General features: G+C 34.6%; 1 protein-coding gene across 5 annotated transcripts in view; it reads right to left on the bottom strand.

Annotated features, from left to right (window-relative positions):
• The window catches only part of LOC125283496 (complement factor H-like), a 41557-nt gene that overhangs the window by 6469 nt on the left and 10073 nt on the right, over positions 1-25015 (bottom strand). For 4 of the 5 annotated variants that reach the window (XM_048225456.2, XM_048225455.2, XM_057315421.1 and 1 more), the window contains exons 2-9: positions 17963-18145; positions 10852-11028; positions 9913-10095; positions 9624-9806; positions 6789-6962; positions 3349-3531; positions 2671-2877; positions 649-825 (exon numbers count right to left, since the gene is read on the bottom strand). In XM_048225456.2, the coding sequence (XP_048081413.1) occupies positions 649-825; positions 2671-2877; positions 3349-3531; positions 6789-6962; positions 9624-9806; positions 9913-10095; positions 10852-11028; positions 17963-18145 (1467 nt within the window). Of the gene's footprint in view, positions 1-648; positions 826-2670; positions 2878-3348; positions 3532-6788; positions 6963-9623; positions 9807-9912; positions 10096-10851; positions 11029-17962; positions 18146-19951; positions 20059-25015 lie in introns of all 5 variants that reach the window. The other variant, XM_048225457.2, reaches the window with a different exon arrangement.

The raw sequence follows: 25015 nt of genomic DNA on the forward strand, positions 1-25015 counted from the left end.
CTATAATGTAGAAACAGGTACCCATCAACCAATGAGCACTGTACTCAATTTTTCTTATAAGTTGAAAAACTGTGTTAGAAGTCTTTTGGGTTAATTATATTGAAAAGTCCTGTGTTTGTCGAACGTAAAACATGGGGATGATTATGTGGGAAACCTGAAAAGATAGGGATACATGTACTGCTTGATGTCACACTTCTTCCGTTCAATTTCTTTTTCCCATACAAGCCACCTACATTACGTATGTATTTGTATTTTGTGCTTCTGTCAAAATCTGTTACTTTTATTTATGTCAGCTATCTTAGAAAACTATATACTTATAGGGAGATAACTGATAAACTAACAGTAAATTGAGTAATGATGAGATTGCTGAGCAGGGACCAGCTGTGATCCAGGAACAGAGATGAGGCATCTGAGGACATGTATCAGAGGTTGTCCAACGTGCACACAAAGCAACGTGAAAGTGAAATAATTTGGCTTCCGCTGTCACACTTTATTACTACTAGGGTTATTAATTCTCTAGCAGACTCCACAACTTTCCAGAGATACCTTGTTAAATTCTAGAATTACTGCCTAGTTTCATAGTTATACCATTTATGCTCTAAATTAAGAATATTGATTAACCTTAGGGTAAAATTAAATACACTATACTTATGCATTTTGGTGGATGGGACCATTTTCCTCCTAAACATTTTATAGATGCAGATCCATTAATCCCAAAACCTTCCGCACATTCGTACACTATTTCTTCTCCATACTGGTAAGTGCCTGATTTGCGAGGTGGAATACTATGTGGAACCACATATTCTGGTGGTGCGCAAGGGAGCCCTAAAAAAAAAAAAAAAAAATGAAAGCATGACTCCATGTTTCATTAACTCTGAATTTACTTTTATGTATTGGTTGCCATATTTGGCAGTATTATTTGAAAAGAAATGATAACACAGGAGCTACAATCATAACACAGAGAAGGTGCACAAATGCTTCCTAAAACCACCATTCTGATGTGTGTCCAGCTGGCAACCTGAGCAAAAACTTGAAACTAAAAATCTCAATATATTATCGGGTGTAGCAGCTTCCTTCTAGATATGTCTCCTGAGGCAAGGGAAACAAAAGCATAAATAAATTATTGGGGCTACGTCAAAATAAAAAGCTTCTACACAGAGAAGGAAACAATCAACAAAACTAAAAGGTAGCCTATGGAATGGGAGAAGATATTTGCAAATGACATATCTGATAAAGGGTTAGTATCCAAAATATACAAAGAACTTGTAAAACTCAGCACCCGAAAAATGAATAATCCAGTTAAAAATGGGCAGAAAACATGAATAGATATTTTTCCAAAGAAGACTACAGATGGCCAACAAACATGAAAAGATACCCATCACTCATCATTAGGGAAATACAAATTAAAACATCAATGAGATACCACCTCACACTTGTCAGAATGGCTAAAAAAAAAAAAGAAAAAAAAAAAAGAAACCCACAAGAAACAAACAGGTGCTGGTAAGTATGCAGAGAAAGGGGAACCCTCTTGCACTGTTGGTGGGAATGCAAACTGGCACAGACACTCTCAAGAACAGTATGGAGGTTCCTCAAAAAGTTAAAAGTAGAGCAACTTAATGAACCAGCAATTGCACCACTGGGTATTTACTGAAAGCATACAAAAATACTAATTCAAAGGGATACATGTACCCTGATGTTTATAGCAGCATTATTTACCATAGCCAAGATATGGAAGCAGCCCAAATGTCCATTGAATGGATGAAGAAAAGGTAGTAAGTCAATTCTCAGCCATAAAAAAGGAATGAAATCTTGCCAGTTGCAATGACGACGGAGCTAGAGAGTATAATGCTAAGGCAAATAAATCAGAGGAAGACAAATGCTACATGATCTCACTCATGTGGAATTCAAGAAACAAAGCAAATGAGCAAAAAAAGAGAGAGAGAGGCAAATCAAGAAATAGACTCTTAACAGAGAGAACAGATTGATGGTTACCAGAGGGGAGGTGGGTGGGAGAATGGGTGAAATAGGTGAAAGGGATTAAGGGGGGCACTTGCTGTGATGAGCACCTGGTGTTGTATGGAAGTGATGAATCACTACATTGTACACCTGAAACTAATATAATAAAAATATAATATAAAAAATAATAAAAATTAAAAAATAAAAATGTCAATATAGTTATGAAAAGACTATCAGTGCTTCTTAAACCAATATAATAAATAATAAAAAGAAGAACATTGAGAATCACTTAAGATAAGTACCATATATTGTAAGAAATCAGGAAGGACATAGGAAAAACAAACAAAAATTTTAAAAACCTGGTGGAAAAGCAAACAGTACAACTTATATAAATAGGTAGGATTATGAAGAGGCATACCTATATAAATAGGTAGGTTCAATTGCACTACACATCTAGTTTAATTAAACAACTGCCAGAATTAAAAGTGATTCTATAATGAATCAATAAAATTAACAAAAATGGGATAGATTTGATTATGTGAAAATTGTTTGGTAAAGTACATAATTATATAAATGATTTTAGATATTTAGATATAAATGATTGTAGATATTTAGAAACCTAAAGGATTCTTCCTCATGACTTTGATGACAATTATGTTTAATGGATTGTATTGAAAATTGAAACCAGAATTTTAGTTTGCATACTGTCCTCACCTACACACCAGGGTAGAGAACTCCACTTTCCCATCTGGCACGTTATCTCATCATTTTCAGATATCCTGAAACCTTCCTCACAAGTGTAACTTAATTTGCTGCCATGTGGGTAAAGCTTAGGTTTCAATGTTTCTTCTACTTCTGAAAATTCAGATGATTTAATGGTTCCATGTTCTATATGAGGTGGTTGAAGACACCGGAGTTTTTCTGTATTAAGGAAGAAGATCAAAGGGTCAAGTACAGATAATGTTTAGATTGAAAAATGCAACCAAATACCACTTGGGATTTTAAAATAAGGATACCTTGAACAAATTGAATTACTGAAAAACGGAAAAACATTTGAAATTTGCAAGCATATGTGTTTCCATAAAATCTGTGCTGTTATCTACTTCTTCACTATGCCCCTTCATTCTTGTCCTGTTCATCATGAGGAGTAAAATAGGCGTAAACAGAAATTTTCTTGGTATTTGCACAATAATCCAAAGTTTTTGTCTGTTCATTTCACAGTAGAAGTGAAAGAATGCTGACTGATCTGTATACTTAGTTTGTAATTTACTGTTCCAGGGTAAAGTGAAAAAGATACAGAGAAAGGTCTTCATTTTGTTCCTTTACACAAAGCACAGGTGACTATTAACCTCATTTGAAAGAATGTTGTAAAGCAAGTTATGTGCTACTGACCAGCACAGCGTGGTATTGACTGCCATCTTCCATCTTTGCACACAATTTCTTTTCCATCCTGAATTATATAATTGTCTTGACAGACAACAGATACTTTTTCTCCATCCTGATAATTCACCGTCGTCGTCATGTTTTGAGCATTGGGAATCTGAGGTGGAGGGGGGCATGACTGTGCTCTAACTTCTAAAAATATTAAAATTAGATTTCTTGATTAAAAATCATAAGTTAAACATATTAAAAAGACAATTAAACAGAAAACTCAATAATAATATATCATTGATCAAATAATAACATGTTCTATGTTTAAACATGTTATACTCTTCAGTAGAGCACTTTAATATATCACATGTGGTTTATATACTCACCGTCTTACTTGTAGTATCTTCCTGTGACAAATCTTGCATAATCTATGTAAAATTTATTTTTAATTATTTCTAACCATTAGGATGTTCTAACTGAATTGTCCACTCAGTAAGAGGCACTAAATAAATACTGATGTCAGAATCTTGTTGACAGATATCTATAATCAAATGCATTGTGATTGGATTAAAACCCTCACAAGATGTGGAATGGGAGCTAATTAGCCAGAGGAAGAATTACATGTAGTTAATGATCAATTATTTGATACAGACTCTTGGCTGAGGTAATTAGATATGGTCACTAATGATTTATAGTGTGTTGTTTAAAGTTCAAAACTCTGTGGAGGTACTGTTTACTAGCTTGCCTACACTGCTAAGAGATAGGCTAATGAAATGGACCCTGTTGAACAGATTAGACAGCCCGGCTGCCATTGCATGACCAGCAAGGGATGCAAGATTTCCCTATAAACTTGTGTTTGAGCTAACGGAGAACTGAGATACCTCACATGTATCGTGACAGCTCATAATCTGAAAACAAAGCGTGTCCTGTTCAACTGAGGAAGACTCTGGATGGCTCTACCTGGAGGCTTTTGGACCTCTCTATGATTCCCTGATTATGCTTTCTCCTGTCGTGTTTTTATTTCATTAGAGGCCTTACGTGAGTGTATGCTGGGAAGTCTTATAAGTCCTTTCAGTTACCCAAGATTTTGTAGTCAATTCAAAGAAATATTTCACTGAATACAATTAATTCATCCTTACTAATATTTTCTACTTCTATCTCATATATTCTATTTCTTATATTTTTGATTTCTAAGTGTAGAAGTATTTTATATTTGATCAAAAAATATTTCTTATTTGTTGTAAATATCTTGGCATATTTTTTTCAGTGCATTGACAAGGATTGAGTTTCCTCTGTATCTGATGTTTAAACATTTTTGCCCTAATAATCTTAATTTATACTTCCTCTGATACATTTTGCCAGAGGTTGGTCTAGCAACTAAATTTCCCTAAAAAGGCAGAATTACTATTCTGCAAGTCATCTGTTAATGCTTTTTAAAAAAAACTTCTTTATTGTGTTTATATTATTTGTATTTTATTTCTATGTCTTAAAAGTTATTCTGTATTTTTTTTTTGCTGTTCTTTGTATAGCAATCATACCACAAAAAAAAATCTGATAGAAGAGAACGAATCTATTCAGGAAAAAATAAATATTTGGAAATTAAGCAACGAAATTCTAAATAATTGACAGGTTAAAGAAGAAATCACAAGGAATATTAGAAAACATTCATGTAGATTTAAATGAAAATGAAATGTATATAAAAATTTTGAGACTGCTACAGCAGTACTTAGAAGGAAAAATGGAGTTTTAGATTGACATTATACTTGTGGTAAAATGTTGAATACCCTCCCCCAATGATCAGGAATAGGACAAAGATGTATGTTCTCATCACTTCCTTTCAACAGTTTACCGGAGTTCCTGGTCAGTGTGATAAGATTAAAAAAATAAAAATAAAAATGGACCAGCAAAAATAAAACCTTGTATTTTCACAGATACAATTGTTTACAGAAAATTGCAACAGATCTACAAAACGGTACCTAAAACGGATAGTGCAACTTAGTATAGTGTCAGAATATAAAATCAATGTGCACAAATCGAGTGTGAGGACAAATGTATAGGAAGAAATTGACCTCATCTCCTCCCAGAGACACACAGGTACATATGGAACACTTTCCTCTGAAAAAGACCTGAAAACTTAGCTGAATAGCTCCTTCACAGCAAACAGTAAAAGGGCCACATGGAGATGGGTAGGAGAGTCAGAGACCCAGGATGGACAAAATCCCACCCCTGGTAGGGTTACACACAATCATGTGGGATCTCCCAAATCCAGAGCTTCTCCTTGAGGAGAGAGAGGATTGTGTCCCAGATCAGCACCCCAAACTCTGGGACCTGCAGAAGAAAGATGAGCCCCCAAAACATCTGGCTTTGAAAACCAACGGGTCTCACATCCAGGAGACCCAATGGGCTGTAGAGAACGGAGATACTTTTTTTAAAAAAAGATTTTATTTATTTATTTGACAGAGAGAAAGAGAGAGAGAGAGAGCACAAGCAAGGGGAGCAGCAGGCAGAGAGAGAGGGAGAAGCAGACTCCCTGTTCAGCAGAAAGCCTGATGTGGGGCTCAATCTGAGGACCCTGGGATCTTGACCTGAGCCAAAGGCAGACCCTTAACCAACTGAGCCACCCTGAGAAACTTTCCTTAAAGAGCTGGCACCCAGACTCACTGCCCCCGGGGGCCATTGTGAAAGGAACAGTTTGAGAAACACTTAGATGTATGAGAAGGAGATTCATTTGCTAATCTTAAAGCATCTACCTGAGGGGCAGAGGTCTGTTGGGACTCTTTCCATGATGGAGGTGATGGCAGGTGCCTTTTTTACACTTTCTCTCCACCTTGATAACACCTGCGGGGGCACTCCAGCCCAGTGCTCTCCTGTGGCCCCAATAAAAGCCAGCGGGCGTGTCCCAACCCTGCCTTCTCCTGCTGCCTTGCTATAGCTGGCAAGCATGCTCAGTCCACATAGGGGACGCTCCTTGATCTCCTGGCTCTAGTGGCCAGAGGGGCTTGCCTTTCTGGGTCCCACAGGACTGTAACAATGGGAGAGGTAATTCTTGGCAAGCTACCACCTCCAGCGCACTACACAGACAGCAGACTGAAACACACCACCCGGTCTTGCTGTGAAAAAGGCCTATTTCCTTGTCCTGGATGTGCTTCTCATGGACGGAAACCAGGGGGATGCCAGCTTTGTGCTCTCTTCAGCCTCAAAGAAAACAAAACACTAATTCTTAAAGATACCTGACCAGATGTTAACTCTAGGCCACCAAGTTTCTGGGTGTTTTGTTTTATAGCAGACCAATGCACTGATGCGATTAATATTCAGAAATAGTGCTTTAGTTACTTTCTAAATTACCTTGAAAATTAGTAGTAATACATAGGTAAAATTTTTTAAAAGATGCAAAGATACTACTTTTACAAGTTAGGAAGAAATAGAATAAGTTTTTGAAAATATTATAAACAAGAGCTTACCTGTGCAGCTTATTTTGGGATCCCATCGTCCATTTATGCATACTGAGTATTTCTGCTTTAATGTTCCTCTGCATTTATAACTTATTCTGGCATTATGATCAAATACAGTCTTACTTAATGGATTTGCCTCTTGTCTGGTCAAGCTGTATTCACACTTCTTAAGTTTATCTGTTGCTATAAAATGAAAATAATCCCTTGAAAAGACTAATTATAAGAATCAAAGCAACTACTACAGAAAAATAGTTTAGAGTCAATAGTAGAATGAAATTAGAATTTGAGTCAATAAATCCCATCAACCAATTTATTGGTTGAGATGGGCTCTTATGTATGAACCTAAGTCTTTTTTTTTTTTAAGATTTTATTTATTTGACAGAGAGAGAGACAGCCAGCGAGAGAGGCAACACAAGCAGGGGGAGTGGGAGATGAAGAAGCAGGCTCTCTGCAGAGGAGCCCCGATGCAGGGCTCGATCCCAGAACGCCGGGATCACGCCCTGAGCAGAAGGCAGACGCTTAACGACTGAGCCACCCAGGCGCCCCTATGAACATAAGTCTTGTGCCCAGTCTTTGAAACTTCAGAGAAAATGTCCATCATAAATACATTCTGCACTTTGGGGACAGGAAAGTGTAAGAGGCTCACTGTTTTGGATGATCTACAGACTGAACACTCATCACCTGACTACATATGGTCCCATATTTATCTGTGGAAATAGAATATATGAACTTGCTAGTTTAAATATATTTTTTTCATTAGAGGTTATGTAATAAAATAAGAAAAGTACATCTAAGATGTATTATACAGAACGTGAATGCTTAACTAGATCTTTTGCACGATGACTAAAAAATAGAAACAGATTCTTGGAATAAGAAGTTGGGTGCTTAAAGCCACAACCTGTTCCTGCTTATACTCTCACAATCTTTGAAGAACTATTTTATATACCAGATCACCCTATAATTCAATAATATCATAATGCAATAGTTGTAAATTTTTACTGACTCTGAGTTAAATATAACAACCTTTTATACAGCTACATATCTCAAAAATTCAATGAAGATTAAAGTACTCTGGATTTGATAAAATAATGAGTTGATGTAGGCCTTCGTTAATGATTTGTTAATGATTAGCCAAAGAAGTAATGATTTTGTAATACAATACAAAATAAACAAAGGAGACTAATTCAAAACATGCTAGAGGCTGAGAATTAGTCCTGTTTTTAGGGCTTTCCACAGTGTTGAGGGAGACAAAACAACGTGTTCAGGTGATGGTAACTGAAGGACAAGCAACAGTCAAAAGGAGTGGAGGTGGTTGTTGTCATTGTCCTATGATTGATTGGTTTCTGAAAGAATTTGTTTGTTTATTAGGAGAAAAGAAACATTCAGAGAAGAGTGAACACCTAGACTGGTTGGAGGTACAAAATAAATATTGAACAGAGAAAATTGGAGTAAGGCCTATGACAACTATATGGGGATTATGTTGAGTTGAATATAGGTAGAAAATTAACCTTTGGAAGGCAAACTCTGAGGTCAGAAAAGAGTAATAATCGAAGCAGATATTTTAGAATAAGAGTGAAAAGTTGAGAGTTTTCATGCCTGTTATAACTGGGTTTTTCCCCCATAAGAAATAGGGGAGGTCATTTGTGGAGATCGAAGAAGACAAAGATGAAGTTTGATCTTGAAGGACTGACAATACTTCTAATGGGAATGTGTTTAGCAAAAATGTAAGGATTAATAAGCAACAAAACTTAGGATTCATTCAACAAACTCCTAGGTAATGTCTGCTGTACATCCACCAGTCTTTTGGGTATTGGGAATACATCATGAACAAAACAGGGTAAATCTCTGCTCTCACGGAGCGTGCACCTAAGCCCTACCTTCTCCTTGGAACAATTAATGCCTAGAAATCTGATGAATAAGTAAGATTGGACATCCAGGGCTCTCTTTGAATGTAGGACCTAGGAGAACTCTAGGGAACTCATTCTAAGGGAAAAATGAAAAAGGCCCCTAATATTTTTCCGGTTAGTCATAAAAGACTTGGTCATCCAAAGGTCAGGATGATTCACATACATCAATCAGAGTGAAGTCCATCCATCAGATTTGTTTCCTGGCCTAACCCTGACTGCCTCCTTTGACTGAGTTCTACCACCGACTGAGAGGGCCTGCAGCCCACCCACCCTTCAGCACATTAACTTGTTGTTGCATTTGAAACAGATTGGGAAATTGTTAGAAACTTTGAGGGAGGCAAGATTCCTAAAGGAATGTAGCAAGTAGGCATTAACTTTTTTTGTTTTCCAGGGCCTGAAATCAAGAGTGCTACATAAAATCAAAAGTGGTATTTATGTAAATATAGTTCTATTTTGGCAATTAGTACTCATATTTAAATCATAAGAATAACTAGAAGTAAAATTAAGCTTCACACTTATAAACAGTGTTAATATCAGGGACAGAAAGCTTGATAAAATTCTATTGCTAATTTGTGGACACATAATGAGCTATAAGCAATGTCTGCCTTCATTATAATTTAAGAACTGATATTTTCTTTCTTTTTTTTAAAGGTTTTATTTACTTATTTGAGAGAGAGCATGAGCAGGGGGAAGGTCAGAGGGAGAGGGAGAAGCAGACTCCCTGCTGATCAGGGAGTCTGATGTGGGAGCTCAATCGCCCCCTGAGATCATGACCTGAGCGGAAGGCAGATGCTTAACTTACTGAGCCACCAAGGTGCCCCTAAGACCCGACATTTTCAAGAGTATACCTAAATTTCAAAAATATGTTTGCAAATACAGTTTTTACAATAAAAATATTAAATTTCATTGACTGTCAATTTGAGAAGTGTCTTCTCACCGATGCACTGAGGAAGTGGGGTCCACATTCCATTAATACATGTAATTGACTTGTGTCCAATCATTGTAAATTCTTCTTCGCAATTGAACTGTACTGAATCTCCATGGTGATAGGGAGGGGCGGAAGACTCAACAATAGAGCCATAATCAAGTTCAGGTATATTTCCACATGTACTCTCCACTTCTGTGAAAATTTCACGAAAATATGTTTATTTACAAAATGCAATTTATGTGTTTATATGAATATAGTGTTGATTTATGTTTACATATTAATATTTTATATACATTACCAATACACGTAGGCAAGTCTGTCCATTGGCCATCAACACATTGAATTTTATTAAAACCCTTCATCAGAAATCTAGTATCGCAAACATATTCCACCAAATCATTGTGTTCATAGATTTCTTTATGTGTTCCTTTAATTTCCCCATTGAGGAGTTGAGGAGGTGGAGTGCACTGTCTTGTTTGCTCTACAAGAGAAATACTGTGTAAATTACAGTTAAATTATCTATTTTACAACTTAAAAATCCATAAAATAGAGAGGTTTTAAAAATTAATTTATATAATTTATAACATAATTTGTTATAGCCTTCTTAAACAATGGTGTTTACACCAGAAACATATTTCCCAGTTCTATTACTTACACTGAATGAGTGTATTGGAAGTATACTTAAACCCAGAAAATATGTTTAATAATCTATATATTCTAAAATTGTATGCAAACCAATTAATATATGTGGTTGTGTAAATTAGAGCAATATTCATATTCCATGGAAACATTTTATCAAAACTGTTTGAAAAAATGCCATCATTTGAGGCAAGCATTTGATCAAGATGTTATGACTTTGATTGAACCACCCATGTCATTGAATTGACTGTAAGTTGCTTGAATGTTGTTTAGACACTCAATGAAACTTGAGGTAATGTCCCTGCTATACAAAGTGTCCAATATTGTCGGTGGGTCTGTAGGCAAAAGGAGAAATAACAAAAGAAGTGTGAGACATCATATATATATCTATGGATACTTCCACTACATATTTCAAGAAACAATTGGAGATTAATTGCTTAAATAAGGAAGTCTGATGTAGCTACCCCTCAACACATGCCCTGGCTTAATTCACTAGATTATAGACATGCTCAAAGCCAACAGAAAATTAAGAGGGAAAAAGAAAGGTTGATACCCAAATCCTAATTCTTGTTTTAGTGATTGTAAGATAGATATTCACCTTTACATGTTGGAAGATTAGGAGACCATCCGAAGTGGTAACACTGAACTGAATCTGGTCCAACTCTCTTAAGTCTTTGTCTGCAGGAGAATTTCAACACGTCTCCAACATTATATTTGTCCTTTCTGGGCTCAGGAACTAAGTATTCTTCTACTTCTGGAACCTTGCATTCTATTTCTATAAAAAAAGGTCAAATAATTTAGTGAGTATATATAATTAATCATCACCAAAGGAAACTGTATATGTGTATTGTAAAAATGAGGTGCTAGGTACTGCATATACAGAGGGGCATGAGATGAATCCTCCTCCTTGAAAAATATTACATATTAGGTTTCATACACCTTCTAAATTCACAGGGGACTCAGAAATATTAAGGCATTGAATAGCAATATATGCATCCTGAAAATGTGTTTGTAAGGTCAACTTGCTTATACTGGATCTGATTTTATAAGTGACATTTGTTTATAAATATAATGTGATATTGTTTTGTACTCTCAAAACATAAAAATATTCTCTCACATTAAAAAAAGTGTTGCTACAATTTTAAAATTGCACTCAAATAAGAATTGGTATTTTCGTTTAATGTAAATATAATTGGAGAACCAGAACACACACAAGGCATTTCTAATGTGGTTTAAAGAAACTATCAAAATTGCTTAATTTATATCATATTAATTATATTAGTAAAGAAATCAAACTGAATCATAAAATGAAACATGAAACAAAATAAAGAAACATGTTCAAGGCCACATAACTAGGCATATTCTAGGTGTCCTGAATATTTATATAATATACAACTATCTATTCTTATTAAATCTAAAATTTATACCATCTATTAATAAATTGTTGATCATTCTGATTCAAATTAGGAATATGTAAAATTATCCCTGCAAATTTGCCAAGTTTGTGACATTTGTGACATTCGTCACATTCCTAAATATTATAAAAAATGCATTTTTCTTATTTGGAACCCTCCTATCTTGCTAATTAATTTATAAAATTACAAACTGGAATTTAAGTATTAGAATCATACTAAAAAGAAAAACAATCCTTTGACATATTAGAGCATTTGTAATTATTAAAACATTTTGCAGATGAGGAAGAGTGAACAAGCTTCAAATAAGCTTGGCTGTTGCCCTAAGATACATGTTTAGTCAATGATGAAATTTAGTAAATGATGGAATTGGAATTGACCAGGCTGACTCCACAGGATTCACTTATACTTCCTTATCCTTTCATCATTTTCTTCTCTCCACGTCTATGAGAACAGTCATTCCAAAATGTTTTCTTCTTCTGGTTCTCTGGGTCCTCATTTTTTCCATCTACTTTGCCACTTACTCTTCTTCTGCCCAACATCTAAACGTTGGAATGCTTCAGAGCTCAGTCTTGAGCTCTCTTCTCTTTTTATTCTGTATTCTTTTCCAGTTTGATATCATCATTTATTTGGGTGATAATTCCAAATATGTATCTCTTAGCTAGACATATATATTTAACTCTGTAGTTCACATAAGCAACTTTGATTGTCCACGGGCAGCTCAACCATAATGTGCTCAAGTCAAAAGTTGTGATGTTCCTCCCAAAGTGCTCTTTGTTCTGTCAACACCACCTTACAAAAAGGCATTGCCACTTACCTGCTTGCTTTGAAAAAAATTTAAAACAAGCATGTGAATCCCTTGATTATTACTCCCTCTTGCATCCAGTTGTGTTTTCTACCAACGAACTAGATCGCGAATGTGTTCTGCATCTCATTGGCTATCACCCTATCCCAATCCCCACACTTACTCGCCCTACATAAACTGCTGAATCTTTTCCCCGCCACAAGCACAACTTATGGAAAAAAAAAAACTTTTCAAAAAATATAAATAAATATTTTTTCTTTCCTTAAGACTTCTTTATGGCTTTTTATCAATCATAAACTTAATCTAAAGGCTGACATGCCTTGAAAATAAGCTGAATAATGCTTTCTTTGCCTCTTATCCAGCCTCAGTTCATAAAATTCTCCCACATCTTGAGTAGAATCTGCTCACCCTGATATTTTGCAAATATTGTTTTGTTGTCAAAGTTTTGTACATACTGTTCCCTTGGTGTAGAACACTCTAAATCCATTCAAGTTTCCCTCAGATTCAAGTCCTACTCCTACTCCTGGAAAATAGTGAATGAGCAAATGCGAAAAAGATTCACGTAATAATAGTCCACAGAACTTGTCAAAGTCAGAAAAGAAAGATCTTTTGGGACCTGAAGAAATTAACACCCAAGGTAGGTGTAAAAGCAGAAACTCAGGAGCAAAATGGGTGAGGAAATTGTAAGAAGCTATAATTTTGGTTTTCTTACACCGTACACTAAAAGAACCCCGTTTTAAATAATATGAAAGCCTGCATTTAGAGTAACAAGCACAATTGTACTTTACTTACAAATCTATCATGTGTGTGGCCCATAGGAAACATTAACGAACTGTGTTAAAGATAGATTATTGTCTTTGGGCTTTAAAACACCCGGTTCTCCCAGTTTGCATTAAATCAGGAGACACCTGATTTTAGTCATTATTTCTTAAAAATGACTTTAAATAATGCAAATTTGTTCGAAGAGGTACATTTTAAACACATTTTGTTAATTTTGTTAATCCTGAAAAAAAGAATACCTGAAAAAATAGCACTTATTGTAACATTCTGGTTGATGAGACCAACCGTCCTCACCACACACTATGGAACCTGTGCGGCCATCTTTGCTTTCAAATCCTTCAAGGCATTCATAGTCCAACTTGTCATTGAGGTTAAACCATGTGCCATTACTTTTGATTCTGGCATTCTCCAATACGGGAATGTCACAAGATTCTAATGCAAAATAGAATCGAAGGTTTCATTTGTAATATTATTTAGTGGAGAATGTAATTATGTCTCATCCCAAGGAGGTAAAAAAAGCTTTATCAATTAGTATGCGCTAAGAAATTAGTATCATATTGAAAGAATCTAAGAATACCAATGATAAATCATTGTCTTGAAAAAGTTACTAAAAATGAAAAAAATATATTGCTACATAGCATTTTTCTTATCATGTAAACACTGAAAAATCTGTTCTTTTTTTTTACGATTTCCAGATTATTATTTCTGGAACTGTACACCAGGTATTAAAGTACAACAAATACAAGATAATGCTAAAAAAAATCAGTGTTTAGGTACAAATATTAAAATCAATGCAACAATAGCAACTTCCTCTTGAACATGTGACACTAAAATGTGTTGTGATTATCACTAATTAATCTCATACAGGGTACTTATTTCAAACTGGGGCAATTGTAATTACTGTTCATCTAAGAGGAGTTTTAATATCTACTGTATTTAACAATAAAACTAATAGTTTCCTCCTTTTAGTGAAAAAATTAAGAACTTTTTAAAAAACATAGTAATGTCAATATTTTTATAAATTATTTCAAATTCCATTTGTAGACAATGTGCTTTGAAACTCTGGGCAAACAGTCTCCTTGGTGATCAGGTTAATTCATTAGTTTACATTCAAAGTTGAAATATTCACTAGAGATTTTGGTTAAATTAAATAATACCACTATGCTCTATTAGATCTGACATTCTCAAATATTTATGACCCTCCATTCTAAAAATTAAAAAGGAAACAAGTGCACAATTCTTTGACCCAATTGTACGCACTTTAGTATTGTTTAAACAGTACTCTACGTCCTTCAAGTAAATTCAGCAGTTGACCATGACAAGAGGAAAACTGAACATTTAAAAAGCGACCATGGAAAAGATGTAGTACGACTAACAAAAGTTAAGTATTGCTATAATCACAGCACCAGTTACACTTCTAAATGAATCTACTGTACTCTTCAAATTCCCTGTACATGAAAGATACACCAGCCAACAATGCAACAATTCACCATGGATTTTTGGTTTGTTCATGAGAAAATAATGCAGCAAAAGAAAAAAACATTTATCACAGTTCGTCATAAGAATTGTGCTTACTGTTTGATAATAAAGGTATTATTGTTTTTTCATAAAATTGCAAATCAGTAATTTTCATACTCTCAAATGCAATTCTTCTAATAAACAGTAACAAATTCTCTGTTAAGATGCTTAACCGGAGGTAAAAAAATCCCCCAGTAAACCCAGCATTCAAAAGAAAATTCAATAAATAGCTATTTTATATAGATAAAGTCATAGTGGTACAATTTATGGATGTCACATCAAGCATGCACAAAAATGGTATTATACATGGTGGAAGCAGTCAGAAAATACTGAATTAGATCTAAAAATATATTAGGAATTTACATATATATGTACAAAAATCTTGCAAATTATTGCCTCATTTTAATAAGGAATTAAAAATAAATGTTGCCAGCTAGTTAGTGCTCTCTAAGAGGCTAAACTCAGATTGACATTTAAAAAATCTCTTAAACTAGCTGGAATTTATTTTTCTCTCATATCATTTTCTGGCTTGTGGTCAAAAATCTTTATTTAAATAACTAAAGTGTCCATTCAACTTGCTGATAATCAAAACTTTAGATAAGAAACACTGTTTACCTCTTAGATCCATCTTATATCAAGGTCCTAGCAATGCATAGATAAACTGATTATGTTACTATGTCAGCTACTGAGAATGGGCACGTTCATTTATGTGCAACAGGTATTAACATTGTCATCTTTGTGTAAATTACTTTATACAAACCAGCCACTGTAAATCCAGAGTGAAAGATCAAAGTTATAACAATGGAACATTATGGCCAGTGTCTTACTAAATTATAGTAGGTATACTGATTTTTAACAGAAGAAATAAGGTTCAAAGTTTAGCACAACACCACAGCAATAAGAAGCTCATAACTTGGATAAAAATATCTGAAAGCAACACAGAGCCCAGGCTATGCATTATTTACTGTGTGCATACAGGAATGCTAGACTTGAGATGTATAAATTAGAGACTGATTTTAAGTTATTAATTTAACTACTTTTGTTCACTGTGCTAAACTAAATTTTATAGAAAATATGCTACTGCATAAAAGCTTCAAAGCAATCTTCATTAAAATGCTGAAAAGAAAAATAAGAATACACATCATCCAAAAGTAAGGATGTCATTGCAGTTCACAGTTTGTATATTAAGTACCCTCCCTTTCCATCACTACTAAGGTCACTACAACCTATCTATGCATCAGCACAACCTTGAAGTGACTTATTTTTACAAATATGAGCAATGCAGCCAAACATTAAAGGTTTTTTTGGTTTTGTTTTGTTTTTTAAAGATTTTTAATTTATTTGACAGAGAGAGAGACAGCCAATGAGAGAGGGAACACAAGTAGGGGGAGTGGGAGAGGAAGAAGCAGGCTTCCAGCAGAGGAGCCTGATGTGGGGCTCAATCCCGGAGCGCCAGGATCACGCCCTGAGCCGAAGCCAGACGCTTAACGACTGAGCCACCCAGGCGCCCCCAAACATTTAAGTTTTTTGCAAAGCAAGACAACTTGTAGAAGTTGAAAATTAAGACGATGCATGACAACAACAAAGCAAAATTCTGTTTTAACTGAACTATAAAAGCAAAGCTTATTACATCCTAATACCATATTACATATTGTTTGAAGTCACCTTTTAAATTAAAGATGCATATCTACAGAGCAAAAATGAAAACTTTATTCTCAGAACACGTTTCTCAATGATACTTATGTGTTTATCCCATGCTTGTAATAAAATAGGCCATTACAGGTGTATCATACTTTTTCTAGCAAAGCTGAATAGCATCTTGTGAATTAACATGCCAAACTCATTAGCAGTGTGACAAATATTCCAGATTTGTTGAATAAGATTAGTTTTCAACAATGCAAGTAAATTTTTAAATATTCTATAAAACTCTACAACATAATAATTTCTAAAGCTGATATGCTGATTTTCTTTCTCAAATATATTCCTAATGCCTGTGTATTCTTTTAAACTTACTAATATTGAATAGAGAGATAATTCTATTGTTTATAATTTGTTATAAGGAAGTAAAGTGTTAAAAGTCTCAATTTTTGCTAACACAATACTAGAAGGATGTTAATAAAGGTTGAAATAATTCATGTCATATGTTATACTGTGGTATGTAGCCAGCTACCTTAAAGCTTTAAACAACAAAGTAAGACTCTACTAGCAAAAAAAAAAAAAAAAAAAAAAAAAAGAGAGAGAGAGAGAGAGAGAGAGAGATGTTCTCTTCCATAATAAGAGTGTTTTAATGGATAACTGATTACAATTTAGTGTAAAGTGAATTTGATGTGGGAACAACTGTTATCATTTTTTTCCATGGCTAGTGCCTGTAGTAAGTATGAAATAAAAAAAAAAAATAAGGAAATGAATTCAGTAGAATTTGATATTCAAATATCCACTTTATTTAAAGTGAATTTGCTAAATATCAGTTCAAAATATCACTGTGTAGCTTTGGAGTATAAGATAAAGGAACAAACTGTTCTTAGAAAATCTTCATAAATATCTAAGGATAGGAAATCTTTCAACACAGCTGCATTTGGTACTACCTAGAAGCATTTCTGTCTCCACTAACTAGATGTTTATGAAGATTTCCCAAGGGAGAGGATTTTATAGAAGTGGACCTACCCTGGATTAGCAAACATGTAAATTTTACAGGTTAAATTAAAATTATGCACTATGGACCCAGATCTTCACTTAAAAACATAACTTTTATGTCTAGGAACAAAGACTCTGACACAAACGTTTAATCACCTAAAAGCAGGTCCAATATGCACAAAGATGTCAACCAAAAATAAATGAGTTTATAGGAGAATACACATAAGGCTCCTTATCTAGTTTCCAAATCACAGGCTTTTTAATTTAATTTAATTTAATTTAATTTTATTTTATTTTATTATTTTATTTTATTTATTTTATTTATTTATTCATTCATTTAATCACAGGTTGTTTTGAAGTGGAAGAAAACTTGAACTGAAAGATGGACTGATATTCCAGCCTACAAGTTATTAATCTTAGTAGTAAAAATATTATATATTTTTTCATTTATCTCTTCAAATGGGAACCACATCAGCCCCTCCCTCCAGAGAAGAATAAGTTAAAGTAAACTCGTGCACAACGATCATCAGGATAATGAATATGAACATAGAATTACTCACTAATACAGGTGGGTTGAGGTGACCATCCACTTTCCAGACACGTAATTGATCCTGAAGTTTTACCATTTGGTGTTACATATCCTGATTTACACTGATATTGTGTTTGTTTATTCAAGGGATATGCAAATTCATATTCGGAAAAAAATCCATTTTCAATTGTTGTCTCTGATTTTAAACATCTTTCTGAAAGGGAGAAAGTATAAGGAAAAGATAAGCATATAAAAAAGATAAGCATATAAATAAACATTTTTTTACAGACTCAAATAATATAACAATATAAAAAATAAGGAGTCATTTATAAATGAAAACCCAGAAAAATCCAAATCAACCAAATTCTTGTGACAGAGAAAATAAGCTATGTGTTTCCGAAGATATTAAATCAAGATAGTTCTTTAAAATTTTTTGGAATGAGGAAGGAATATATAGAATACTCAGAATCCCTTCTAGGAAATTACTAGAAATTTGTTTGTCTAATGGATCTGGAATCCTACAGCATGCCAGAACTCTACTGGCAAAGGATCTTTTCCAGGCACCTGTTTTAAATATTGCATACGTAGGATCTCTTTAGCAACACCAACATTCAGTTAACTAATTGGGGTATCTCAGATCAGGTGATGATCTCAGACCATCTGCCACCATAGCTACTACAACTTTGAGAATTTGAAATGTTTGTCATCATAACTGGATGCTTAAAACCGTGTGGATACATGAGTTCAATGAATATGACACAGATCAACACATTACATTCATTCATCTTCTTTTTTTTTAATGTTTTTTTATTTTATTTTATTTTATTTTATTTTATTTTATTTTATTTTATTTTATTTTATTTTATTTTATTTTATTATGTTAGTCACCATACAGTACATCCCTGGTTTCCAAAAAAAGTTCGATGATTCATTAGTTGCGTATAACACCCAGTGCATTATGCAATACTTGCCCTCTTTACTACCCATCACCAGTCTATCCCATTCCCCCACCCCCCTCCCATCTGAGGCCCTCAGTTTGTTTCTCATAGTCCATAGTCTCTCATGCTTCATTCCCCTTTCTTTATCCCTTTCTTCCCTAACCGATCTTCCTAGTTCTTATGTTCCGTAGATGAGAGAAATCATATGATAATTGTCTTTCTCTGCTTGACTTATTTCATTTAGCATTATCTCCTCCAGTGCCGTCCATGTTGCAGCAAATGTTGAGAATTTGTTCTTTCTGATAGCTGAGTAATATTCCATTGTATATACGGACCACATCTTCTTAATCCAGTCATCTGTTGAAGGGCATCTCGGCTCCTTCCATGCTTTGGCTATTGTGGACAATGCTGCTATGAACATTGGGGTGCATATGGCCTTTCTCTTCACTACGTCTGTATCTTTGGGGTAAATACCCAGTAGTGCAATGGCTGGGTCATAGGGTAGCTCAATTTTTAACTTTTTAAGGGACCTCCACACTGTTTTCCAGAGTGGCTGTACCAACTTGCATTCCCACCAACAATGTAGGAGGGATCCCCTTTCTCCACATCCTCTCCAACAATTGTTGTTTCTTGCCTTGTCAATTTTTGCCATTCTAACTGGCGTAAGGTGGTATCTTAGTGTGGTTTTGATTTGAATTTCCCTGATGGCTAATGATTTTGAACATTTTTTCATGTGTCTGTTAGCCATTTGTACGTTCATTCATCTTCTAAGACCAAAATGATGATACTCAAATTATGTACAACTTAACTTGAGACAATAAAAGAAGACTTCTGTCAGTTGCCAGGTCTCTTCACAAAATTCAGCTTTATTTATTGACTAACCCGTGGATAAAGAAGACATCAAAGGAGAAATCATGAAGCATATATTTTTCATAATTTTATTTTATTTCATAATTTTATTTCTCAATTTTATTCCTTCACTTGGGGCACCTAGTAGACTAGACATGGGATACTTGGAATATTAAACACTGAGGAGATGGAGTTACTTTAATCTTTTTTAGAAAAAGACATTAAAGTGGCACCTGGATGGCTCAGTCGATTGAGCATCTGATTCTTGTTCTCAGCTCAGGTCTTGATCTCAGGGCTGTGAATTCAAGCCCCATCTTGGTTTCCATGCTAGGCATCGATCCTATTTAATAAATGAATGAATGAATGAATGAATAAATAGACATTAAGTCTTTTGAATTGAATGATAAGAAAAACATTTTAAATAAAATTTTGTGAGATGATACTAAAGTAGTGCTGAGAGGGAAATCTTACGGTTGTATAGATAAAATAGAAAAGAATAGACTGCATATCGACTCATTGTTTCTGCTTTCAGAAGTTAGAAAAAAAAAGGCAAAGAAAACCCAACATGTGCATAAATTTGAAAAACAGACTGTTGTTAGGGAGATGGTGGAATAGGGTTTTTTATTATTCTCTATTTGATTTCTTTCTGCTCTAACCTTTATTACTTCCCCCCTTCTAACTTTGGGCTTGGTTTTTCTAGTTCCTTGAGGCATAAATTTAGGTTGTTTATATAGGATCTTCTATTTTAATGTAGGCATTTGTCACTAAAAACTTCCCTCTTCCCACTGCTTTTGCAGCATCTGTAAATTTTGTTACATTGTGTTTTTGTTTTCATTTGTCTCAAGATATTTTTAAAAATTCTCTTGCACTTTCTTCTTTGACCCAGTTGTTGTTTGAGAGTGTGCTGTTTTCTTTCCATGTATTTGTGATTTTTCCCATTCTTTTTGCTGCTACTGATTTCTAGTTTTACTCCATTGTGCTTGAAAAAGATACTGTATAGAATCTTTCATGTGCAGTTGAGGAGAATGTACTCTTCCACTGTTGGGTGGAAAATTCCATATCTATCTATTAGGTCCCTTTTGTTTATACTGTTGTTCAAATCTAGAGCTTCTTTCTTGAATTTCTGTCTGGGTGTTCTAGCCATTATTCAAAGTGGGGTATTGAAGTCTCCTGATATTATTGTCCTGCTGTCAATTTCTCCTCTTTAGATCTGTCAATATTTGCTTTATATATTTAGGAGTTCCAATGTTGGATCCACTTACGTTGAAAATAGGGACTGAACGTTTCCCTAATCTGGGGAAGGAAATAGACATACAGATCCAGGAAACCTACAGAGTTGCAAATAAGATGAACTCAAAGAAACCCACACCAATGCACATTGTGGTTAAACTGTCAAAAGTTAAAGACAGGGAGAGAATCTCAAAGGCAGCAAGAAAAAAACAACTTGCTACACAGATAGATTAAAATGTTTCCCAGACAAGAAAAATCTAAAGAAGTTAATCACCACTAGACCAGCATTATAAGAACTGTTAAAGGGAATTCTTTAAGTTGAGGTAAAAGGGTGCTAATTATTAACAGGAAAACATATAAATGTATAAATCTCATTGGTAAAGACAAATATATGGTAAAATTCAGAATACTCTATGTTGTAAGGGCTGATCACTTATAAAGTTAGTAAGGAGGTTAAAGAGACAAAAGAAGTAAAAATAAACATAACTATGATAATTTATTAAAGGATATAGAAAACATGTACATTGTGACATCAAAAATATAAACATGGGGGAATAAAACGCTAGAGCTTTAGATCACAGTCAAAGTTAAGTTCTTTTTCAAGTTAAAGTAGACTGTTATAAATATAAGTTATGTATGTCTTGTGGTAACCACAAAGCAAAAATCTTTGGTAGATGCACAGAAGTTAAAGACAAATGAATCTAAGCATGCTACTAAAGAAAATACTGAATCACGAAGGAATAAAACAAAACAAGAAGAAAGGACTGGAGGAAGTACAAAACAGTGGGAAAACAAATAACAAAATGGCAATAAGTACACATCTATCAATAACTACTTTATTTTTTAATAGTAATTTTTTATTATGTTATGTTAGTCACCATCCTTAGTTTTTGATGTAGTGTTCTCAACAAAATACTGGCAAATTGAATCCAACAGTACATTAAAAGAATCATTCACACCCCAATGTTTATAGCAGCAATGTCCACAATAGCCCAAATATGGAAAAAGCTCAGATGTCCATCAACAGGTGAATGAATAATGATGTGATATATATATATATATACACACACACAATGGAATATTACTCAACCATCAAAAAATGAAATCTTACAATTTGCAAACACCTGGATGGAAATACAGGGTATTATGTTAAGCAAAACAAGCCAATCAGAGAGAGACAATTATATAATTTCACTCATATGTGAAATTTATGAAACAAAACAGAGATCATAGGGGTAGGGAGGGAAAATAAAATAAGACAAAATCACAGAGGGAGACAAACCATAGGAGACTCTTAACACTAGGAAACAAACAGATTTGTTGGAAGGGAAGTGGGTGGGATAATGGGATAACTGGGTGATGGGCATTAAGGAAGGCCCTTCATGTAATGAGCACTGGGGGCTATATGCAACTGATGAATCACTGAACTCTACCTCTGAAACTAATTATACACTAGAAGTTAATTAATTGAATTTAAATTTAAAAAAAGGAATCATTCCTTAAGATCAAGTGGGGTTTATTTTTGGGCTGCAAGGATGGTTCAATATTGGCAAATCAAACAACAGGATACACCACATTAATAAAATAAAGAATAAGAATCATATGATCCTCTCCATAGATACAGAATAAGCATTTGACAAAGTACAGTACACATTCTGGATAAAAAAACCTCAACAATGTAGGGATAGAGAGAATGTATCTCAACATCATAAAGGCCAAATATGAAAGACCCACAGTTAATATAATTCTCAATGGGGAAAAACTGAGAGCTTTTCCTCTATCATCAGGAACAAGACAGGGATGTCCACATTCACCATAGTTATTCAACATAATAGTAGAAGTCCTAGCCTCAGCAATCAGACAACAAAAAGAAATAAAATGCATTCAAATTGGGAAGGAAAAAGTCAAACCTTTACTATTTGTAGATGACATGATACTCTATGTAGAAACCCTCAAGACTCCACTAAAAAATTGCTAGAAATGATACACGATTCAGCAAAATTGCAGGATACATAATCAACATACAGAAATCTCTTGGATTTCAATACACCAATGATGAAGTAGCAGAAAGAGAAATCAAAGAATCGATCCCATTTATAATTGCACCAAACCCATCTGATACCTAAAAATAAACCTAACCAAAGAGTTAAAAGATCTATACTCTGAAAACTATAGAATGCTGATGAAGGACCTGAAGATGAAACAAAAAAATGGAGAAACATTCCATGCTCATGGATTGGGAAAACAAATATTGTTAAGATGTCTATACTACCCAAAGCAATCTACACATTTAATGCAATCCCTATCAAAATGCCACAAGCATTTTTCACAGAGCTAGAACAACCTATCCTAAGATTTGTATGAACCACAAAAGACCCCAAAAAGTCAAAGGAATGTTGAAAAAGAAAAGCAAAGCTGGAGACATCATGATTCCGGTCATCAAGCTATATTACAAAGCTGTAGTCATCCTTACAGTTTAGTACTGGTACAAAAACAGAGACATAGATCAATCAATGGAACAAAACAGAAAACCCAGAGATGGACCCACAACTATACGGTCAGCTAATCTTCGACAAAGCAGAAAAGAACATCCAATAGAAAACAAGACAGTCTCTTCAACAAATGGTGTTGGGAAATCTGGACAGCCACATGCAGAAGAATAAAACTGGACCACTTTCTTACACCACACACAAAAATAAATTCAAAATGGATGAAAGACCTAAATGTGGGACAGGAAACCCCCAAAATCCTAGTGGAGAACCCGGGCAGCAACCTCTTCGACCTCTTTAACCTAGCAACTTCTTACTAGTCACATCTCTGGAGGCAGGGGAAACAAAAGAAAAAATAACTATTGGGACTTTATCAAGATAAAAAGCTTCTGCACAGTGAAGAAAACAATGAACAGAACTAAAAGGCAACACTTCAGAATGGGAAAAGATATTTGCAAATAACATATCTGATAAAAGGGTTAGCATCCAAAATATATAAAGAACTTATCAAACTCAACACCCAAAGAACAAATAATCCAGTTAAGAAATGGGCAGAAGATATGAATAGACATTTTGCCGAAGAAGACATACAGATGGCTACCAGACACCTAAAAAGATGCTCAAAATCACTCATTGTCAGGGAAATACAAATCAAAACCACAATAAGCTATCACCTCACACCTGTCAGAATGGCTAAAATTAACAACACAGGAAACAGCAGGTGTTAGTGAGGATGTAGAGAAAGGGGAACCCTCTTACACTCTTGGTGGGAATGGAAACTGATGCAGCCACTGTGGAACACAGTACGGTTCCTCAAAAGGTTAAAAATAGAGCTACCCTACAACCCAGCAATTGCAATACTGAGTATTACCCCAAGAATACAGATGTAGTGAAATGAAGGGGCACTTGCACTCCAGTGTTCATAGCAGCAATGTCCACGATGGCCAAACTGTGGAAGGAACTGAGATGTCCTTCAACAGATGAATGGATAAAGAAGATGTGGTTTATATATACAATGGAACATTACTCAGCCATCAGAAAGGATGAATACCTACCATTTACATAGACCTGGATGGAACTGGAGGGTATTACACTAAGTGAAATACATCAATGAGAGAAAGACAATTATCATATGGTTTCACTAATATGTGGAATATAAGGAATATCACAGAGGATGATAGGGGAAGGGAGGGAAAACTGAATGGGAAGGACCCAGAGAGGGAGACAAACCATGAGAGACTCTGGACTCTGGGAAACAATTGAGGGTTACAGAAGGGGAGGTAGGTGGGGGAGTGGTGTAACTGGGTGATGGGCATTAAGGAGGGCACGTGATGTGATGAGCACTGGCTGTTACATGCAACTGATGAATCACTGAACACTACATCTGAAACTAATGATGTACTATATGTTGGCTAATTGAATTTAAATTAAAAAAAAATAATGGCAAATTCTAAGATACTTATCACCATACATATTTATTTTTATTGCTAAACTCTTTTCATCACTTGGTTTTATTACAATGGTTTAACATTCCATTTTAGAATTTCTTTTTAAAAGGCAAGGGGCAAATAACTGAGC

Source organism: Ursus arctos, unplaced genomic scaffold, assembly GCF_023065955.2.
Source record: "Ursus arctos isolate Adak ecotype North America unplaced genomic scaffold, UrsArc2.0 scaffold_2, whole genome shotgun sequence".
In the NCBI taxonomy this organism is placed as follows: domain Eukaryota; kingdom Metazoa; phylum Chordata; class Mammalia; order Carnivora; family Ursidae; genus Ursus; species Ursus arctos.